Raw genomic sequence first — 22,432 nt, 5'->3', positions numbered from 1 at the left:
GAAAGGATCACTGTGCGTGCTGTCACTTCAATCGTGTCTGACTCTTCGCAATCCCACGGACTGTAGCCTGCCAGGCTCCTCTGTCCATGGGATTCTCTAGACAAGAACACTGGAGTTGGTTGCCATGATCGCCTCCAGGGGATCTTCCCGGCTCACGGATAGAACCCAAGACTGCTGCGTCTCCTCCATTCGCAGGCAGGTTCTTTACCACTTACACCACCTGGGAAGCCCTAAAGGATCAGCAATGAGGTCAAGTTCCTAACATAAAGTCAGACACCTACACAAAGAGGAAAAAAGAAACCAAGACAGCAAAAGATACATCCTCAGAAAAGGAAGAAATGCACCCACTGCGGGGAAGGGGGTGAGTGAGGACAGAATGCTGCTAAAATGCACAGTAATTAAACACACAAAGTAAGACCTCTTGAAAAATAAGGGCAGCACAAATTCAGAAGGTTAAGATAAACTAGAGAAACCTTGTTAAAAGTAGGGTATTAAAACAGAGGAAAATTAGATCATCAGAGGACAAACAAGGAGGTCCTGCCTAACTCATAGGGATTCAGAGGCAGGATCAGAGGGAGAAAAGAGAAAATAAAAGGGGAGAGAGTATCACAAAATACGAGAAAGTTTCCCAGAACTGAAGGGCATGTTTTTTGTTTTTTTCAGATCAGTGTTCATCATAGTGGCTGAAATGAAGAGAGCCAAAAAAGAAAATGCTAAAACCTCTTTAGGGTTGTTTGAAAAAAAGGCTGGGGGTGGGGGTAAGGGGGGGAGAAGGTCTACAAAGACAGGGATCAGAAGAGTAAAACACTTTTTAATAGCAACTGTAGAAACTAAAAAACAACGGTGCACTGGCTTCAAAGTCCTGAGGAAACGTGTTTTCCTATCCAGAAACCAGTCAAATTGTCAAACGTGAGAAAATATTTTTAGAGATACAAAGGATGCAATAAATTTGTCTCCCATGTCCCCTTTCTCAGGAAGATCCTAGAAGATTTTCCATTAAAAAAGAGGAGTAAACCAAGAAAGAATCACTAGATACAGGACAACAGATCGAAAACACGAGAGAGCCGACCAGGGCCTTACCAGGAAAGTGGTGCCAGACCCCCAGGACACAGGTGGCGCGAGGCCTCCGAAGCGGCACCGTGCTGACTGCAGGGAGGAAGACGTCTCCAGGAAAAGAGGTGGAGAAGAGGGCTAGAGTCCTGTCACCTCGACAGCACCAGAGAAAAAGAAAAGGACACTCATCTCTATGCCACGAACCAGCCGCATTTAAGTGCCTCGGGGATGAATTACAGCTGCACGCTCAGCCTTCAACACCCTTAACCCGAACAAAGACACCCACACACCCAGAGGGTGAGAGGAGCCGGGGCTGGGGCTGAGGGGCTGGGAGACGGGGAGCAGAGGCAAATCGCCCCTTTCCACAGTGATGTCAACCGCGGTCCAATAACGAAAAGTTCAAAAACGGCAGCAGATACGTACCTATCTGGGAAGATGGAGAAGACAGCAAGCAGAGAGCCCTGAGAATCAGAAGCAGCTGTCTAGCGGACAGGATGTGGTAGGAGGGGCTGGAGTTCCAAGCACCTATTTCTTGTCTTACTGCAAGATTTCGTACAAATTTATATAAAATATTACTTTGATGGGACAAACGTTTAAATTTTTTAAAATATGAAACAAAACCAGGAAAACAGAAGGCAAGAAAACTAAGGAGGGTGACCTGCAGCAGGAAAAGGACAGCAAGATGACCGTTTCTCCACAGTTTCTGCAGCAGTTCAGGTGAGACCTGACAGCTGGCTGGAGGGTGTGTGCTGAGGGATGGGGAGCAGAGGAGAAAGGAGGATGCACTGAAAAGCTATTTACAGATTTGGAATCAACAGACACGAGGGATCAATCAGGAGCTTCTGAAGCATCAACAGGCAAGGCAATGCCCCCCGAGACCCCTCTACCCAGAGATTTACTTATTTAGTCCATAAATGTTGACTCTTTGGGGCTATCATATTTCCCTATATTATTAGGAGCATTTTAATTTTCTTTTTGTTTAGGCTTTAATTTTTGGATTATTATGAAATATACAAATAGGAAAAAACAGAAAACAATAATGATCATTCTAGTATGTACTATTCAAGCTTTTCAAATAACATTTTGAACACTTTGCCTATTTGTCTCTAATTATTTTTTAAGAAATAAACATTATGGATGTAGTTGAAACCCTCTTCAAACCATTCCTGAATCACATCCCCTTAACCGCCTCCCAGAAGGTAAATGTTTATCTGATTTTGGCATTTCACATCTTCCTCCACCTCGTCTCTAAGATGAAACTGCTGGTTTGGATAAATTCTAATGACCCTTTCTGTTCTAAGATGGCAGGACTGAATAGCATGATGGGAAATACACAAAAATACTTCAAATAAAAATTTCAAATGCCCAAAACAGACTAAATCATGATATTACCCTTTAGCAAAAAAATCACAGTAACTTTATTACAGGAGAGTCAGTAAAAACTGCACAGGGCATATAAACACCTAAGCTTGAGAAGCCCCCTGGGGTTCCCTTTCACTGTAACCGGAGCTCCAGGGAAGAATAAGGAAGCACTTGAGCACACCTTTCTGGGGTTCTTACTGCCCGGGGAGCTAGTTCACTGAGGCACCAAACTGTTTCTACTGTCACAGGACTCTTCTCTGCCCATCATTCAGAGCCAAAATAGTCTTTTTAAAAATGCGTAACACCAATTTTCCTTTAAAATTGCCCATGAGGAGGCAAGACAGTTGTTTGTATTACACCTCGACCCCTGTGTGCATCTTTCTCATCTTCTGGGTGATAAGATGGGAAGGGCACATAAGCACTCTGCCACGCTCAGTGTACCATCATCCCAGGGAAGACGCCTGTACCATTATCCGAGTTGTGAGCCAAACTGGTCACAGTGTTCACGGAGCACCACTTTCACTTGAAAGCGCAACTGACACACTCAGTGTTCAGACTGGGGTACTTGGCAGGCGCTTTCTCTACAATGAAGTGAGAAGGTCACTTCAGGAAAAACAATTGACAGCATTCGTTGCCAAGGGTAGCCTTCAAGCTTTCACCTGAAATTTAAAATGCTGGAAAACTCGCTTCCCCAGTGAGCCTGACAACTTCCCAATACTTCAGAATTTTTTCTGATGAGATCAGTGGTGATATTAACAATGGCCATTCCTCAAAACTTCATAACGAAGAAAATTAAGATTTGGAATATCTGTATTATCCCAACAAACCAGTATTTTCCAAATGACCAGTACTTAATGCAATGAAATGAGGTATGGGCAAAGATCCATTCGAACTGCGAGAAACACCAGTGGATCCTAACGTAAAAGAATTTTAAAAGTCTACTGAAAGGGTTTAACATTCCACATTGAAATCCACATGTAAGAAATTACCACTTAAATCTGCCTGCAATGCAGGAGACCCAGGTTCAATCCCTGGGCCAGGAAGATCACCTGGAGAAGGAAATGGCAACCCACTGCAGTATTCTTGCCTGGCAGACTACAATCCACAGGGTCACGAGGAGTCGGACACAACTTAGCGACTGAGCATATCAAAGAAGAATATTCACAATCATCTGAAAAGACAATTGAAACACTCTTCCCTTCTCTAACATATCCACACAAACTTCATATTAATACTTAATGGATTATTCTTTCTGGATGTTAAAGATCATAAACACATAATCACAATGATTAATGATCATAGCTAAATCTCTGATCATTAACAGAACTATTTGTTCTTTCTTTAAAAGTTATATCCTTCTGGAGTTACTGTCTCATATATTTGCAACAAATACATAAGCATCAGAGGCTTTATTTATTTATCACAGAATCAAGATTGATCAAAAAAAAAAGAAAGAAAGAAAATGAAATTAATTTGGTAAATCCTTCAATCTGTTTCACAAAGATGTAGATTAAAGTCCCCGCCCTCTAGTTACGAGAGAGCAGACCCTTTTCATTTACCATGTGACTCTTGAAACCTATACACTAATCACCCAGATGATGTGGTATTAATGGTTTTAAACTTTAGTTCTTAGATTTTGAAGGAAACATCTTTTCATGGAAAAAACTGACCTTTTTGTAAATTTCCAAAGAAGTATCTGACCAAACCCCTATAGTTCAGAAGTAACACACCAAATATCAATCCCAGATGCATTTGTAGATTGGTTAAGAAATACAAGTGGTTTAGGAGAAGTGTTCTTCTTGTACAAATGTATCCAGTTAATGAATATCTAAACCATTCATTTCAAAGGCAGGGACCCTGAAAAAAATTTCAGAATGAGAACTGATAGTGTCTTCACTACCAAAGTCCTACAACCAGGCCCTCTGAAAGAGAAAGGTTACCCAATGCAGCATTTTCACTCAGAATAGTCAAGAAACAATCAGACGCTGACACCTCCTCCCCTTCCTAATTATCCACCCGCTTCTGCATGCTCACCTTTGCAGTTCGCTGAGACCCCCTGCAGTTGGTAGACTGGGATTCTGCCTTAGAAAGTTCTGTTTTAAATTGAGATGAGTGAGGTCCTGGCTGTAGAAGAGGTTGGCAGGCAGATGCTCCAAGCTACAACAGGAGAGGTCCACTGAGCTAATGCGCTGCGACGCGACCTACAGGGGGATAAAAACCACAGTTCAGTTTTCATAGCATCCTTTACCCTGCAACTGCTTTCCACGGACAGAAACAAGGTACCCTCATTTGGGAACACAGACTCGCTCTGCAATTAGCACCATTATTCAAATCTAAACCAAGAGTATTTAGACAGAACTGAGCAAAGGACTAAAGCATTACCGAGGCAGGAAATAGTGTCCCTCCTTGGAGGGGCTCACAGTAACTGAGGATAGGAGACAGGCGACAGAGCACAGATGATCTCATCAGGCTCAGTGATACCCGCAATCCCTCCAACCACAGGGGTCCTGTTCCTGAACACATTCATGGAAAGGGAATTCAAAGCTAAACAATCTAAGACCTTAGAGTAAATGCAGGGTTGGAAGACAGACACTAAGATCTAGACTGAACTTAAACAAAAGCCCCTGAAAATACTGATTTAAAAACAGCACACAGAAAAGCACGCTCGGGGGCCTTGCATGCACCTTTAATGATAACAGCAGCACAGAATCAGCCCCCACTGCTTGCTGCTGTAAGCTTTTCCGGTCCTGTCTCCCACAACGTCAGTTTTGCTTCATGTAGGTAACCAAAGTGAAATTTACTGTGCGTCTAAATGTTTATCCACATATTCAGAGTATCCCCAGTTAAATGACTCCTACGACAGCCAGAGTCCCAGGGCTAGAGGGCCTGCTGGAGGCAGAAAGAGCACTGGGCGCCCTGCGCTTCTCTGTCGCACATGCTGGGATCCACGGTGCCGATCTTCGCCGGACAAGGCTGAAGCTGACGCACAGCTTCACTCCCCTCGCCTCACCAAGGCTGTGGGGTTACGGTTCCAGGATCTGGGTTGATACCTCCTCATGCTCTTCACCTTCACCAAAGCTTTATGGAAAAAACTCCACTCCTTATCTGCGATCACTTTGATGCCCTTTTCTATTAGCAAACCCCTGCTTCACTCCTTCCTGATTACAAAAGGCAGCAGAACATGCTTCTCAGGGGGGTGGCTCCGGTTCCATCATCCCAGAGCCGAAAGAACCGGAGCGCACCACTGAGCTCTCCCAACCCCCGCTCCCTCACCCGTTTGACAGGCATGCAGATGACCCCTGCATCTACACAGCGGGCTCAGAGACGGCCTCAGTGGCTGGGGACTGCGATGACCACCTGCGGTTGCTAGGCCTACTTCCAGTAAAGCTTACACTCACCGAACCCACGTTCTCCTGATGCTAAGAAAGGGTATTCAGGAGTAAATGTGCATGACAAACACCGCTGATGGCACGTTTGAGGTTGGACAGGAATTGTGAAAGCTAAGGGGACAGCGGGATGGAAGAGGCCGTCAGGGCTCAACTCAAAAGACTGTACAAAGTCAGTCTGAGTTCACGTTTCAGCAAGTTCATCTTCTCTTGAATTTTCACCCTTAAGTAAGAAAAAGAAAATCCAAAACAGGGTCAGGTCACCCACGCAAATCAAATGATGTGGAAAAAAGGCCAGAATTAAATGGGCCTGCAAGGCAGGTACAAACCTGCCACGGCCACACAAGAGCCCCTGGCGGGCGCACATTTATGGGAAGTAAGGCTGAAAGGGTTCCTCGGACTCACCCAGGAGCAAACCTGTGGAGGACGCCTGGTGTCTCAGGCCTTCCGCTTGCTGCGGGGCGGGCGCGGAACAGAGGCCCCGCGCCCTGGGAGGGCGCCCCGGGAGGAGGGCGAGCGCTGCCTGTGGTTGGTGCCGCTGCTCACTCACAGCGCTGGGCCTGACCCTCTTGTGACCCCATGGACTGTAGCCCACCAGGCTCCTCTGTCCATGGGATTCCCAGGCAAGAATACTGGAGTGGGTGGCCGTTTCCTTCTCCCAGGGCATCTTCCCAATTAATACGCTCTATGACAGAAGTATCAATAATCGTTAGAGCAAGGGCACAGAGCATGATCCAAGGAGCCACAGAAGGCTCCCCAGAGGACCTGACGTCCAAGCTCAAGGCTGACACTCATGTGGCAACCTCTGTTTCCGCCTGCCCCAAACCCTTTTCCACTTCTTCCTGTAACAAGCCTTCAGATGCACATGACCCTGGTGGGAGCTGCAGACTCTGCTGCTCCCAGGGCGGGAGGTGTGTGCATGCAGCTCCAGCCATCCCAGCCACACTGCTGAACCCACAAACTGATCCATCAGGGACTGGCATGTGACCCATGCCAGGCTAACTCAAGGCCTTCTCTGGGATACATATTGTGAACCCAAGAGAGCGAGCGAGCCTGTCACTTAGAGCTGCAGTTAAAATGACAGAACCAGATTTGTATATATCAACCTGGATTCCTTAAAAAAGAAACTCAAGCCCAAAATAAACAAATCAAAAATGCACGCTGTAAAATTTTACATACAGTATAATGTCATGCATGAAAAAAATTTTAACACATACAATGATTCCATATATTATGCATGAATAGTTATATGTGCAATAAAGCTACACACTATATACATTGATCATTCCCAGGTCACTCAGAAGGTAAAGAATCCAGCTGCAATGCGGGAGAACGGGGTTCAGTCCCTGGGTTGGGAAGATCCCCTGGAGAAGGGAAAGGCTACCCACTCCAGTATTCTAGTCTGGAGAACCCCATGGACAGAGGAGCCTGGCGGGCTACAGTCCGTGGGGCCACAGAGACTCGGACACGACTGAGCGCCCAAGCACAGCACACACAGTGATCACATGTCAAATTAATGACGGCGACCGCCCCAGGGAAGCAAGGAGGGAAGTGAAAATAGGAACGGAATGGCAGGAGATCTGGGATTTATCTATAATGTTTATTCACTTTATAATAAGAATAGAAAGCATGGAGGAACTACGTCTTCCCAGACGGCACTAGGGGTGAAGAATCTGTCTGCCAATGCAGGAGACATAAGAGACGAGGGTGTGAACTCCTGGAGGAGGGCGTGGCTACCCGCGGCGGTGCTCTTCCTGAAGAATCCCATGGACAGAGGAGCCTGGCGGGCTGCAGTCCACGGGGCCCCAAAGAGTTGGATATGACTGAGGCGACTTAGCACGCACGCACGCCAGAATGTTGGACAACCAGGAACTGTAGTATTATTCTTTGTGCTCTTCCGTGTGTGTGCGTTTAACTGAGAAAAAAGCAATGTGATCTCAATATAAAAACGTCAGTAAAAAGGTAAGGAGATCCTGCAGCTCCTTTGAGGTCATTGTAAAGATTCCGGCTTCAGCAAAATGGGCCGCTGTGCAAAGGCCCCGCGCTCAGCAGGCTGTGCCCACTTCACTGCCCTCCTCTCTCACCAGCCGCCGGCCGGGCCCGGCGTTCCTCCACCGGGGACTCCTCTGCAGAGGACGTGTTCCCCTTTCGGCTGAAGCATCAGGCTGAATAAATACTCTCTATGGACAACTACAAGATAATGATTAAATGTCAAGTCGGATTTGATTTCTTTCCTCACTCTGGACCGCAAGCCCATTCCTGCTGGAAACCAGGGGGAGGACGGCTCAGGACGAAAGCTCGTCAATCAAGGGGCCTGTGGGGATCAGGGCGGAACGGGGGCAGGGATGGAGAGCAGAAACCAGAAGTGTCCTGACGGCAGTGGGCGGCCAAGGCGACCACGAGAACCAAACCGCGAGTGGCACCTCTGCCCTATGCCAGGCCCTGCAATAAAGGAGATTTAAGGGCTTCCCCCTAGATCAGCCTGGGCAGGTAAGGGTGCCATCACAAACAGGTTTTGCACAACTCCCAAATGAAAGAATAGGTCTAACCAGAGAGGCTGTAACCTGCCTACACAGCGCCTATTAAATCTAAGATCCTCCTCAAGATAAGAAATAAAAGAAATGCGAAAGCCCCTCTGCACACCTCATGGCAAGCGGCCTTTTATTGTGGTGGTTGTTCAGTTGCTCAGTCGTGTCCGACCCTCTGCGACCCCGTGGACCGCAGCACGCCAAGGCTCCCTGTCCATCACCAACTCCCTGAGTTTACTCAAACTCATGTCCATTGAGTCGGTGATGCCTTCCAACCATCTCATCCTCTGTCGTCCCCTTCTCCTCCTGCCCTCAATCTTTCCCAGCATCAGGGAATGAGTCAGCTCTTCGCATGAGGTGGCCAAAGTATTGGACTTTCAGCTTCAACATCAGTCCTTCCAATGAACACCCAGGACTGATCTCCTTTAGCATGGACTGGCTGGATCTCCTTGCAGTCCAAGGGACTCTCAAGACTCTTCTCCAGCACCACAGTTCAAAAGCATCAATTCTTTGGTGTCTCAACCTTCTTTATGGTCCAACTCTCACATCCATTCATGACTACTGGAAAAACCACAGCTTTGACTATATGGACCTTTGTTGGCAAAGTGATGTCTCTGCTTTTTAATATGCTGTCTAGGTTGGTCATAGCTTTCCCTCCAAGGAGCAAGCATCTTTTAATTTCATCTTCACAATAATTCAGCACAGTAAGGACTGATCTCCACTTCAAAGATGAAGGTTAAAGGGTCTGCCCAAGGTTGCATGATGAAAGCCCAGCCATGCAGAGTCTGAATGACAGCCTCAAGTTCAAGTCCTACCCAGAGGGAGACTCCTGTAACTGCCACGGTCAAATCCTAACGGAGCCCTCGGCCCAGAGCAAAGACAGTTTGATGTCATCCCTCACAGACCATGAGTGAACCACATGTGAACAACATCAGTTTTCAGAAGATCAGTTCAAGTCACCATGGCTTGGGAAATCACTGCTAGTTTGTACTAACAATGACAAAAAATTTTGAGGCTAATAATTTATAAAGTAAATCAAATGGGATATTTTTCCCCATGAGCCTACACACATTTGGGAGATACATTAAAATGCATATGAATCCCAACCATAGCTTCCCAGTGGTAAAAGAATCCACCTGCCAATGCAGGAGATGCACGGGACATGGGTTTGATCCCTGAGTCAGGAAGATCCTCTGGAGAAGGAAATGGCAACCCACTTCAGTATTCTTGCCATGGACAGAGGAGCCCGGTGGGAACAGTCCACGGGGCTGCAAAGAACTGGACTGAGTGCACACACACAGTCCAGCCACTGGCTCAAGCAGTCTTCTCTTCCAGCTTGAGGGTTCGAACGTATGAACACATATGAACAGAAAGCTCACTGGGCCCTCAAATTATTTCCCCAAAGAACACTGCAGATAAACCATTAAAAAATGGTAATACGAACAACAAACTTTCCAGATTACCTAACAAGGCTTCCACACACTTCTAACATCCCACTCAGTGGGACACTTTCTTTGGTCGTCTCTTTGCCAGCTGTTAGGACCCTTCTCTCAGTAATCTCTGCTCTGAGTTCGGGCGGGCTACGTTTCTCAACCAGCACCTGTCTCCTAGCCCTAACCCATCCTCACTCTGTGCTTTGGAAATTATTACCTTCCTTTTGCAACAGGCCTGCACTCTACATCACTCATGTTATTCTGACCATTCACTTAGTGGACAATCATCTTTCACCAGCAAGGGAAAGTACAGAATGACAACCAGATGGCTTTTTTTGTCCCCACTATACTTTAGTGAAATACTATTTATCCTTATTATGCACAAGGCAGGCTCAAAATTAAACAAAATGTTTCTGAAAGGCTTGGTCAAAGCAGCTGAAACAGCATAAATAATTCCACTTGTGCAAAGTAAAATATTGCTGTAAACTGGCTTTATGAGTCATTAATTGCTCTGGCCTAGCCTTCAGTGGTTTGGGAAATTATGCCCTGGCTATAGGGAGAGTCTCTGGGGAGTTTACTAAATTTCTGTAAAAAATTCTTAACCTCAATTTACTTAGTTTTAATTCTTACCCTGCTCTCCCCTTCCAAATGCTTTGGAAAGGCATAAACATGTAGGAGAATATAAATTTAGAACAGAGTTTATTCATCTTTACTAGCTAAGTATTCTCTTACTTTCAATTTCACTCTCATCAATAAAAGTTTTATAATACTTCATATCAAAGATTTTCCCATTTTAATAAACTTTAAACTGGCACTGCTCCAAAACATGCAATAATTTCTTTTAAAAAAAAATTCTACAAACATAGGAAATGCCTTGATTCCAGACCTCTTCACAATGGCCTCTCATTTCTTGATCCTGGATTCATTATCATTTCATAAAATCTACTTAACAGCAGATGCAGAAAACCTTCCTATAAAATTAATTACAATATATACATTAATAACGTCCTCACAGGGTCATATCAAACTACCGATTTTGGATTTAGTAAGTCCTACCTGAAGTTCTCATATTTTATTATTTCTTTAGGTTTCCCTGGTGGTTCAGAGGGTAAAGAGTCAGCCTGCAATGCAGCAAACCCAGGTTCGATTCCTGGATTGGGAATTATTTCTTTGCCTTAAATGAGTAAATGGTACGAAATAGCTAAAAATCCAAGGAATAAAATACACAGATTTACACAGTATTCTAAACCACCAGATGTAATCAAATGCACGAAGACAGAGAGGACCTGGAGAGGCCGTCACAGCCAAGCACAGAGCAGAGTGGGGACTCCGAGGGCGCACGTGCTCAGGAGGGGCCTGCTTCTTAAGAGTGGGCTTCCTAAGACTGGAAGGGACCGTCAAAGTTGTAGTTAAGGGACCAAAGAATAAAAACGATAGAAAGCTGCAGGCTGGAACAGGAAAGAAGGGAGGGGAGAGAGAGAGAGAAAGAGAAGAGAAGCGTTATCGACAGGTGACCCACTGGACAGGTAAGCAAACACACACAACTCACTGTATAGGGACCAGGGTGTAACAGTAAGGCTGGGCGTCCCCCAGGCTCAGCGCGAAAAGAACCTGCCGGCAACGCAGGAGACGCGGGTTCCATCGCTGGGTGGGAAAGATCCTCTGGAGGAAGAAATGGCAACCACTCCAGCATTCTTGCCTGAAGAATTCCATGGACAGGGGAGCCTGGCGGGTTACAGTCCACAGCGTCACAAAGAGTTAGACAGGACTGAAGCGACTAAGCACGCATAACAATAAGGAGAAACAGTACTGAGAAATTTAGACCTAGAGTCCCTGCTAGGCATCCCCGCCTCTCTGCCAGGTGAGTGGAGGGGAGTGGAGCCCTGCCAGCGTGTCTACCACCTGCCTGTAGGCAACAGCCCCTGGACAGATACTGGAGAGACGCGCTCTTTGTCTTCAAACTATGGGTCCCTTGAAGGCACAAATACCTAACACGTATAATTCAAAAAGGCATGTGCCACGCGCAGAGGGGCACAGAGCAGAGCGCACAGACCCCGAGCCCCCGCTGTCCAGCGCCGATGGTCCCCTCTTGGGACAAGATGGACAGGTCCTCGCAGGCCCCCGAGCGGACGGGCACCGCACCCCCAGGAGCAGGCAGAGCTGCGAGACGCATCCCAGGAGCTCGTGGGATGGCGGAAACCAGACGTGCAGGCCTGGCGCCTCACCCTCTGGGAGTCACACGCACGGTGAGAAGCTCGGAGAAGGTCGCCAAGGCCTCCAGCATTACTCATCGGGTCTCCAGCCTAAGAGTTACCTCCTTTCCACACACAGAAATCCCACTGTGTTTCTCAGTAAGAACAGAAAAATAGGACCTGGCTTGCGTGGAGATCAAATCTGAACTCGGAGTTCCTTCCTCATTTCCTTGTTGGCAGAGTACGTGTAAACAAGCTCCTTAGAACGGGACCACCAGAGAGCCTCTGCGCGTTTCCCTGGGGGGCGGCTCCTCCACAAAGGACGGGGGCAAGCTCGCCACCACAAACACCCCACACTCTAGCTTTCCATTGTAAGAAGTAAGGTAAATTCACATCGAACAGAAATAGTTCTGAATGGCCTAGGAACAAGCTACTTGTTTTTCTACTTAAAATACAAATTATACAAACACCTCAATGTTTAAGTTCCAGTCTAACATACAAGGTCTGGTATGTTTAACCTAGAGAGTTCACTGGTATTTTTTCAATTATTCTAGTATTCCTTACTTTATAAAATAAATCAGATCAGAGAGTAGAAGAATTTAACTCTTCAGAATAGTTGCAGATAATCCAGTACTCTGGGTTACAAATACTGGCATCTTCCAAGGTAAGTAAATATATCATAGAAATTAAACTCTTAAGACACCATGTATTTATTTGGGGGGGGCTTCCTAGGTGGCACAAGTGGTAAAGAACCCGCCTGCCAATGCAGGAGACATGAGATGCAGGTTCCATCCCTGGGTCAGGAAGATCCCCTGGAGGAGGGCATGGCAACCCACTCCAGGATTCTAGCCAGAATTCCACAGACAGAGGAGCCTGGTGGGTTACAGTCACAAAGAGTCAGACACAACCGAAGTGACTTGGTTCACACGGACACACACACCATGTATTTTTACGCTAGTCTAACACTCAGGTTAAAACGACTGAACTTCAAAATATACTATGACCAGACGCAGAGATCTGGCTAACTATGTATGATTAAGTTCCTGATGCCGCCATACTGACCAGTTTTGGAAGAGGCAGACAACAGCAGTGCCCTCAACACCGAAACCGACCTAACCTGCCTTGGGCGACGCAGAGGCACCTCGGGCTTCCTCAGTCCCTCCTGGCCCTTCTTTAGGGAGGCCAGTGACCCATGCAGTGGCGACGCCCAGACGCCCTCAGCGGCACACAGACTGCCTACAGACCACCTTCTGCTCTACTACTGAGCAGCCGGGAGGCCACGACCCCCGTGCACGTGGAGCCCTGAGGCTCCCCTCTGATGTTTTCAGTAAATAAACCTCAGCTGCTATCTGAAGTCTGGTTTGTTTCATCCCTTCAGGCCGCTGTGAAACACTGGAAGTAAAATAGAAGGCCAAGAGCAAGGCAGCAGAACTCCCTGCACAAAGCAGTGCTGGGCGCCTCACACCCCGCTCCCTCACGGGTAAGACGGGGATGGCGACATCTCCTCAAGGGGGCCTTCCTTCAGCTCTGAAACCCGGCCCTTCCAGCGTCAGGAGCACCTACCTCACAGGGATACCGGAGAGCATCTAGGACAGATCTTGGCACCCAGAAGAAAGTTTCCAAAATGTTAGTTATCACTACTTGTTGTCACTACTACATCAATTCACCTGGCTAAATGATTTTATTATTAACAAAATATACCTATTAACAATTTGGGGTTGGGGAGAAACAAAGAGTCTTTTGATTTTGCTGCTGACCTCATGAATGAATACCTAACTCATTCATTATGAAACAACATCTAAAGAATGGTAAACAGTGGTCACATCCTCTGTGCTCATCGGATGGATGGCAAGCCTATCAAGAAACTGCAGACTACCCAAAGGAAAACCGAGAGAAGGAATCTGGGAACCAAGTGATGAGGGAGTTGCTGCAGTTATCAGAGACATTTCTCCTAGAAGTAGACTGCCAAGGGGTGGGGGAGGGCGTAGAAACGTAAATAGTTAAGAGGTCATCAAACAGGAGAGGGAGCGCAATGATGACCTCGGGTTAAGCCGGAGCAGTGAGCCAAGGGTATAGGGATCAAGACCTCAGCTCACTTCTAAGGCAGAACTGCCTTGTGAGGCACTGTAGGTGTCTGAAAGGTGGTAGCCCTTTTTTATTTAGGAGGGAAGTCAGTCTGGAAGTCCACGACGTCCTGCTCAAATCTTAAATGCTAAGTCACTCAACTAAGAGACACTCGATGATGACTAGAACTTAGGGTTAAAGAACACTTTAAAAAAATAAAGTGGCAAGAGACTGTCTCACTTCTCAGTCTGTCTCCTGGCCTCCCTGCAAGGCACACAGGATCTTATTTCCTGATGGGGACCCGGGCCCTGCAGTGGGAGTGAGCGGTCTTAACCACTGGGCTGCCAGGGAAGGCCCAAGACCACTCTGAAAGAAAACACCGAATAACTGTTAAGGCAATTATTCCAGAAAACTACAAGGACCATTATGTTTTTGGCAACTACTTCCCAATCTTAAAATCATATACTGTTACTTTAAAACATGGCTGTAAGTTCCTTTCTTGAAACCTAGAATGTATTTTATTAAAGATTAATAGCAACATACAGATAAAACACACATGAGGAATGCATTTCCTCCATCTGCTTAAGTCTGGATGCTAGAAGTAGAGCCTGGAAGCGTGCCTGGCACAGAGAAAGGGTGGGGTAAGTACCCTCTCATCCCCCTCACTGCCCTCGCCCTCCAGCCCCGAAACTGAGGTGTGGGGAGACCGGGGGAGGCGGGGCAGGGAGCCGGGGGAGAGGGATGCGACGCCGGGTGAGCCTCCCACGGACGCACGCGGGGAGCACTGCTTCCCCAGGACGGGGTTCCGTCAGGATACGGTGAGGAAACAAGCTGGCTTTTTCATGAGCACAAAAGTGGACCGAAAAACTGAAGAAAAGAGAAAAAGTAATTTTAAATGGAAATGACTTAGAATGAAGGAAAAATCCCTTCTTTATAGAGATATACTGACTAGGATCTCAGAACCAATAGTTACCACGGTGGGCGAGCGGGGAGGATTAGCGATGTGTTAACAAGATGAAGCGTAGTCATAACTGCAAAGAGATCATTTCATTTTCACGAACCTAATCAGTCTTACATATTACAAAAACAAAGTTTAACGTAATCCAAAATACTTTATCATTAGTTTAAATTAGTTTAAATTCAAAGCAGAATTTCTAAGCTCCCTAATTTCATAAACTGCTATCTACATCTATAACAAGGAAAGATTCCACAGTATGAACTTTTGTGGAACAAATCCATTACCATGTTGGAAAATTTAGTTAGACTAGTGGGTAGCGGAGCCGAGTTTTCCCAGGAAAACAGGATGAACGCGCATGAGCACCCAGGCTGCAGCACCCTCTCCCGCACGCTGCGCTGACCTCCCACGGCGCGGCCGCCCTGCAGACGCCGCGTCCCCCTGAAACGCGCTGCCACCCTGCCTCGGGGTGAACGCCGCTCCCTCCTCAGGACTGCCTGCTCATCACCTCCTCAACGATTCCTGTCCCTAAACATTTCATATACCGCATTTCCAAATTTTTCTCATACTTTCACAGAATTGCTACAAAAGCAATAGTCTAGATATAGGGGTGACATTTTATAAACTAAAATCCATGTCACTCAGACCTTCCGTTCTACTTCAGATCCTACCACTGACATGATAGACTGCCAGGATCAAATGACCCTGATCCTTTATCTAAAGAATGGGTACAAAATGTGAAGGAGGAGTTTCCCATAAAAGTCCTTTGAAGCCCTTGGCATCTTAGCATAACAGGATTGAAAAGACAACTTATTAACCTCATAACCCCAGTGTAACCAACTACAGCACAACCCGAAAAGACAAGTGGCCAGCCAAGCTGACGAAATGCAGCACACTCCCTAAGTTACACTTCAAGTTAAGAGGTACAATATGTGTAAAAAATGCTAAGTGACCTTAAAGGGTTCCTTGCAACTACATCAAATGACACAGATCTATATGCTGGAAACAATCCTATTATACAAGAAAGATCTGACTCTGGTTGGTGATGTACTCTTTGAGTAAAATCTGGACAATAAAACACTCTTTTTAAGTACATGAAGGCAAAAGTTTGACTGTGATTGACCACACATCTTATTCTTATATAAAGGGTGATGTTTACTCATCATTTCAAGTGATCTTTAATTCCGCACGAGATGGGACTCTGATTGGCCTATGCTATGCATATTGAGGATGAACCAAACTATCACAGCAACTTCAACAGGGTCACTTTTAATTTTTTTCATTAAAAGGAGGAAAAGCCTGGAATTAAAATACCATGATTGATACTAAAAGAAAGAGAGATAAGCAGTGTGACGGCCACAGGCACAGTGTTCACCACCGATCAACAAAGAGACCTGTGCACCAGCCACGCGGCCTTACAACGTGTGAACTCACACCGCGGGGCCACACACACGCACACATTGGCCACAGGCCGACCTCTGTGGACGCTGAGTCACAGGTATGTGGGCAATTATTTCTACTTCTGAACATTCAACATTTCTTGTAATGAAAAGTTAAAAACACTTTCATGCATACTTCAATTAATTTAATTAAATTACTTAAATACTTATTGCATGGGGTTGGGGGGGCACAAAAACAAGCCAAAACCCCAAGATTCACGCACAACACTATCAGTGATCTGAATTCCCTTTAACCTTCCTTGAAATCAAGAAACAAACTTTCCACTGGGACAACACGGCATTGCAGAAGTGACTAGGACTTTAAAAATAAGCCTGTCTTAGGCAACAGATTCACATGCAGACTCAGTCTGAAAAGGATTCACAGGATCAGCCAATATGTCTGAAACAAATCCATGCAACAAAGCGGGCCACAAAGCAGACAGTCAGGCCAGCTGCTCTAGAGTCACTTGTGCATCTGACCGGAGCACCTCTGAAACTCCCTCCCTCAGCTACCCCCTCACCCCCACCACTGCCCCCCAACCACTCTGAGACCATGCTGCACGTGTTCTTGGTAAATGCCACACTGCACTTGAAAACACATGGGTTATTTTCAAGTATCTTTTGATATTTGATTTCTAAACTAATGGCATTTGGTCCCATCATTCCATGGCAAATAGATGGGGAAACAGTGACAGACTATTTTTTTGGGCTCCAAAATCACTGCAGATGGTGACTGCAGCCATGAAATTAAAAGACGCTTACTCTTTGGAAGGAAAGTTATGACCAACCTAGATAGCATATTAAAAAGAAGAGACATTACTTTGCCAACAAAGGTCTGTCTAGTCAAGGCTATGATTTTTCCTGTGGTCATATATGGATGTGAGAGTTGGACTATAAAGAAAGCTGAGCACCGAAGAATTGGTGCTTCTGAACTGTGGTGTTGGAGAAGACTCTTGAGAGTCCCTTGGGCTGCAAGGAGATCCAACCAGTCCATCCTAAAGGAGATCGGTCCTGGGTGTTCATTGGAAGGACTGAGGCTGAAGCTGAAACTCCAACACTTTGGCCACCTCATGCGAAGAGCTGACTCATTGGAAAAGACCCCGATGCTGGGAAAGACTGAGGGCAGGAGGAGAAGGGGACGACAGAGGATGAGATGGTTGGATGGCATCACTGACTCAATGGACAAGAGTTTGGGTAAGCTCCGGGAGTTGGTGATGGACAGGGAAGCCTGGCATGTTGTGATTCATGGGGTCACAAAGAGTTGGACATGACTGAGCGACTGAAGTAAACTGAACCTAATTCTATGGTGATAAGAGAACAGAGTGTATGATTTCAATACCTTTAGGCCACGAAATTTTTGCACCTTGTTTTATGTCCCTGGATATGTTCCAGTGTCTCCTGGTTTACAGTCTACAGGAACTTGAATAGAATTTGTATAGTGGTGTTGTGTGAAAACCGCTTAATCTTAATTATGCTGAACTGATTCATAGTGCTCATAAGGTCTACTATCTCCTTTCTACTTTTCTATCCATTCTACTAATTTTTGAGAGTTTGATACTGAAACTCCAACTAAAAATCTTAAGTTACCTACCTAAAAAAATAATTGTAGTATATAGTGGAACTATATGTAACTTTGTTTTATATTTTCCAAGTCTCCTGTAAATGCGCTATGATACTTTCATAATTAAAACAATTTTTTAAAAAATATTAAAAAAAAACACATTGGACATGTATCCATGTTGGGAAAACAGAGTCCTTTTTATACTGCATATAACAGGATGTTTGCCGATTTTTTAAAGCATGTCTGCATTAATATTTCAGGTATGACTTTACAATCGATATTGTATTAAATAATCCTCCCCAAGGAGCTATTTCCTCCACAGCATCTACCGCTAACATTCGATCCAAATTAAAAACTCTAAAGGGACAGCCTTGGGTGTTGTTTTGGCAAGCAACACTAGGTGCTAAGATGAAGTTTAGAAAACAATATATATATAAGAGCCTGTCTTGGTAGTTCAGTTCAGTTCAGTCCAGTCACTTAGTCGAGTCCGACTTTTTGCGACCCCATGAATCGCAGCACACCAGGCCTCCCTGTCCATCACCAACTCCCGGAGTCTATTCAAACTCATGTACATTGAGTCGGTGATGCCATCCAGCCATCTCATTCTCTGTCATCCCCTTCTCCTCCTGCCCTCAATCCCTCCCAGCATCAGGGTCTTTTCCAATGAGTCAACTCTTCACATGAGGTGGCCAAAGTACTGGAGTTTCAGTCCTTCCAATGAACACCCAGGACTGATCTCCTTCAGGATGGACTGGTTGGATCTCCTTGCAGTCCAAGGGACTCTCAAGAGTCTTTGCCAACACCACAATAACCTTTTATAAATGTTCACAGAATCAAATAAAAAATTAGAACAAAGATTAACATTTTTCTTGTAGCTAAGATCCAGAAGCATAAACTGAAAATAGTTTTCATTTTAAATTAATGACCTAATTCATTTTAAATCAAAAATCATTGGAATTCACTTCTCTCTATCCTTCCAATCTGACTGGGGTGAGGATTGTCACTAAGAATCAGAAACTCAGATATTTCTTTCTGGTGTTGGTTTGTCTCTCTTTCAGATAGTTATTATTAAAATGAATCCTCATTTAAACATCAGGATATGGATAATCCTTTCTGTGAATGTTTTGTTTCTCAGTGAGAAGAAAAAGAAACTGTTTCCATAGTAACTCCGAGTGCGACTGAACTGTGCGACTCCCTCGGAGCTGCATGTGAGGAAGCACAGCAGTGGAGAGGGGAAGCCGGACGCAGAAGCGCCGTGTGACTGGCAGCCTGGGCCACTCCACGCTTCCAGACACACGCGACCCCAAAGGGGTCGAGTTCTCACCCTCTTCCTGGCAGTCCCGACCCACGCTCCCAGGAAGCTGGGTCAAAGGAAAAGACAGTGCCATAGGACTGTCCTCAACATACAAAGGTTAAAGAGTGCGGCCAAAGTTTACACGGGCTTCACACCAGAGTAGGGAGTGCTCACTCTTGTTCCTTCCATAACGCTTAAACTTTTTAACCAGCCCCATACAACTCATTTCCCTTTTAATTCACTAACTATAATAACTTGTAAAAATTTTGAAATGTGTATCTGCTTTTTAAGGTTGGAGAAAAGGAAGACATAGTATCTATCTAAATCTGCATTTATTAAAATATTTGCCCTCTGTTCCCCTACCTTGACTTGGCAGAAAGAAATCTTTCTCCCCGATGTCTGCCATTCTTAAATACTTCACTCAAAAAGGCTGCTGTCAGAGCCCAGGGCAGACAAAGAAGACATAACAATCAAATACACTGCAGTGCCCTAGATACAATCTTGGAACAGAAAAAAGGCATTAATGGAAAAATTGGTAAAATGTAAATAAATTCAGAGTAATGTACCAACGTCAGGACATCACTTAGTTTTGACGTATGGATCATGGTAATATTAGATGTTTGGGAAACTGAAGGAGGACTCTATGGAGACTCTCTACACTGTTTTTCCAACTTTTCTGTAAATAGAAGATTATTCCAACACAAAAAGTATAGTTTAAAAAAAATCAACATTTCCATGCAGAAAGAAATTTAAATAGCACCTTGACCAGTTTGGCATTTTATTCTGAACAGAGTGTGGGCCATCGACTTACTGCTTTGAACCCATACAACCACTTAATGTTAAAAGCACAGTATTATATAGTATTTGTCTCCTCCCATTGGCAACCACCAGAGTAATTTCAAAACAATGAGACAGATGTACTGGTTGCCTCTTATATCACGTTAATTCTACAAGCATATCTGAAGGAGAAGTGTCATCTTTCCCATTTTCTCTAGTAGGGGAAGTGTCCTGTACATTTGGAAGCGTCAGCTGCCTGCGAGATTGGGAGAATCTTCTCAGTCCTATCAGGCTAAACTCTGGCCACAGCTTCTCCAAAAGGAAAATCTAACATTCCTAAGAATCGCATTATCACCAGAGAATGCAGTTTGTCCCTGGTAATTCAAGTGTGACCAGTCAGTATTTCAGAATGATTTTCTAAACAATATTCTCTTTTCTCTTAACTGCTTTACAAAGTTATTCCTTTCAAACTTACTCATTCACTTGACAAATAATTACATCATGCAGCAGTCTGAATCATACTGAACTTGAATGACAAATTGGATTATAAATTCAAAAATATGAAAGCAAATTCCATTTTAATGCTTCTGCACCCTAGGGAGGTTTCATCATTTCATAAACACCCAAAACCAAGGCACAAAGTACTGCCATCTAACCCACTGTACATAATTCTACAAAGGGGACGTAAAAAATATCCTCACACAGAGCACCTGAAATACAACCATTTCTTTATCTATCACTTTATCATGGGCTCCTGTACACACACACACATAGGTATTTTTAAGTTAATGTAATCTTATTTAAAAAGAGGACTATGAAGTGGTAAAGATAATTAAGACAAAACAAGATATGAAGTCATTCAAAAGACTTAAGTTGAAAAGGTGAAAGGGAGATGGTACAAGATTAGACTGCTTATAAGAAGAGATGGTCAGAGGAAAAGGGGAAATTTGTGACAATTTCTGGGTATTCTGTGGTTTTCTAGTTGTCCTACCCTGGGCCAGTCCCTTAAATTTCTCAACTTGTTCCTTCTCTATACCACTAAGATAATAATGACAGTCTACCTACTGAATTCTTTTTTAAGTATAAACAAAAATGGCAAATGAACACACAAGTTTTAAAAAGCTACTTTTCACCAAAGTGAGCTTTTAAAAAGACTAAACACTGCTGACTACTGGCAGTAGTTGGAGGAAAAAGAAGGAAAAAAAGAGTGTATAACTATATTTTATAAAGCAGAAGCAACTCGAGCCAGCCAGAAGCTGAACAAAATTCCTGCTTACCTTGGAGACTTGTCGAAGCCACCTTAAATATTCCGTGAATGTATCAAAACATATGTAGTACGTCTGGCTTTGAGGTCCCGAAGAGCTCAATGCTAAACAGTGCTGGTGCTTTCTCACTTCTTCCACCTGTAAAAACAAACAGTGGCAAAAGCACGTCAGAAAGCAGGACACGGGCACAGCTCACCACCTCCTCCCTGCGCCAGAGACGCACGGCCGTGCACTCACCCGTCTGTGTGCCCCTCACCGCTTCAAGCGTGCACCTTCCCAAGTCCGACCAGCCAATTTGAATTACAAGGAAACCGAAAAGGGGGTTTTACCTTCATTAGATTTCCCCTCAACAGTGAAATTCTCATCTTCCTGTTTAAGACTGCAACAGACTACCTTTCTTATCCATGTATACTCTCAAGGTTCTTACTTCCTCTTAGCAGGACCTGCAGTTAAGATTTTACTTAAGAATTTTTACTGCAGGTGGATTTTCACTTAGGGGACTTTTGTATTGCTCTGAATTACATGTCTTTTTAAAAAGAGGTCTTCAAGCATGTCAAATAAGTTTTTTTTCTTTTAGTTTATTGTGAAATTGAGATTAACCTGAGGTAAAACCCTACCGTGAGAAATTTCAAGTCCCAATAATGCAGCAATACAGTCTAATCAAATTTCTACTCCCAATAAATTCTTCATAAGGAGAAAAGGTCCAAACAATAAAGTAACATGATACTACATAAACACCTATGTTTTACTTAAAGAATGAATGTTTTCCTATATCTCATTTACAAAAATGACCACAAATCAAGTCACAAAGAAAATACAAAACCATTCAAAAAGATCTATATCACACAGACTATGTTCTGGGACCAAAATAAAGTGAAATTAAAAATCAGTAATAAATAAATCAATTAAAAATCAATGTTTAGAAAATTAATATACTTCTAAACAAGTCACAGGTTTAAAAAAAAAGAAACCACAGTCAAAACTTAGAAATTCTCAGAATTACACCATTAAAAATATTACATATTGAAATTTATGGACTGTAATAAAAAGCAGGTACACAGAGAAAATTTTAAATACTCACATTAGAAAAGAAGGCAGAAAATTAATTTAATTGGCCATGTAT

At 44.4% G+C, this 22,432-nt stretch overlaps 1 protein-coding gene across 2 annotated transcripts in view; it reads right to left on the bottom strand.

The window, feature by feature from the left end:
* The window catches only part of PHLPP1 (PH domain and leucine rich repeat protein phosphatase 1), a 221,767-nt gene that overhangs the window by 86,588 nt on the left and 112,747 nt on the right, over nt 1-22,432 (bottom strand). For both annotated transcript variants that reach the window (XM_065932864.1, XM_065932863.1), the window contains exons 3-4: nt 21,322-21,447; nt 4,450-4,616 (exon numbers count right to left, since the gene is read on the bottom strand). In XM_065932864.1, coding sequence (XP_065788936.1) covers nt 4,450-4,616; nt 21,322-21,447 — 293 coding nt within the window. The remainder of the gene's footprint in view (nt 1-4,449; nt 4,617-21,321; nt 21,448-22,432) is intronic.

Source organism: Muntiacus reevesi, chromosome 4 (assembly GCF_963930625.1).
Source record: "Muntiacus reevesi chromosome 4, mMunRee1.1, whole genome shotgun sequence".
NCBI classification, from domain to species: domain Eukaryota; kingdom Metazoa; phylum Chordata; class Mammalia; order Artiodactyla; family Cervidae; genus Muntiacus; species Muntiacus reevesi.
Note: the sequence above shows the minus strand (reverse complement) of the source record. Positions and strands in the feature narration are given on the sequence as shown.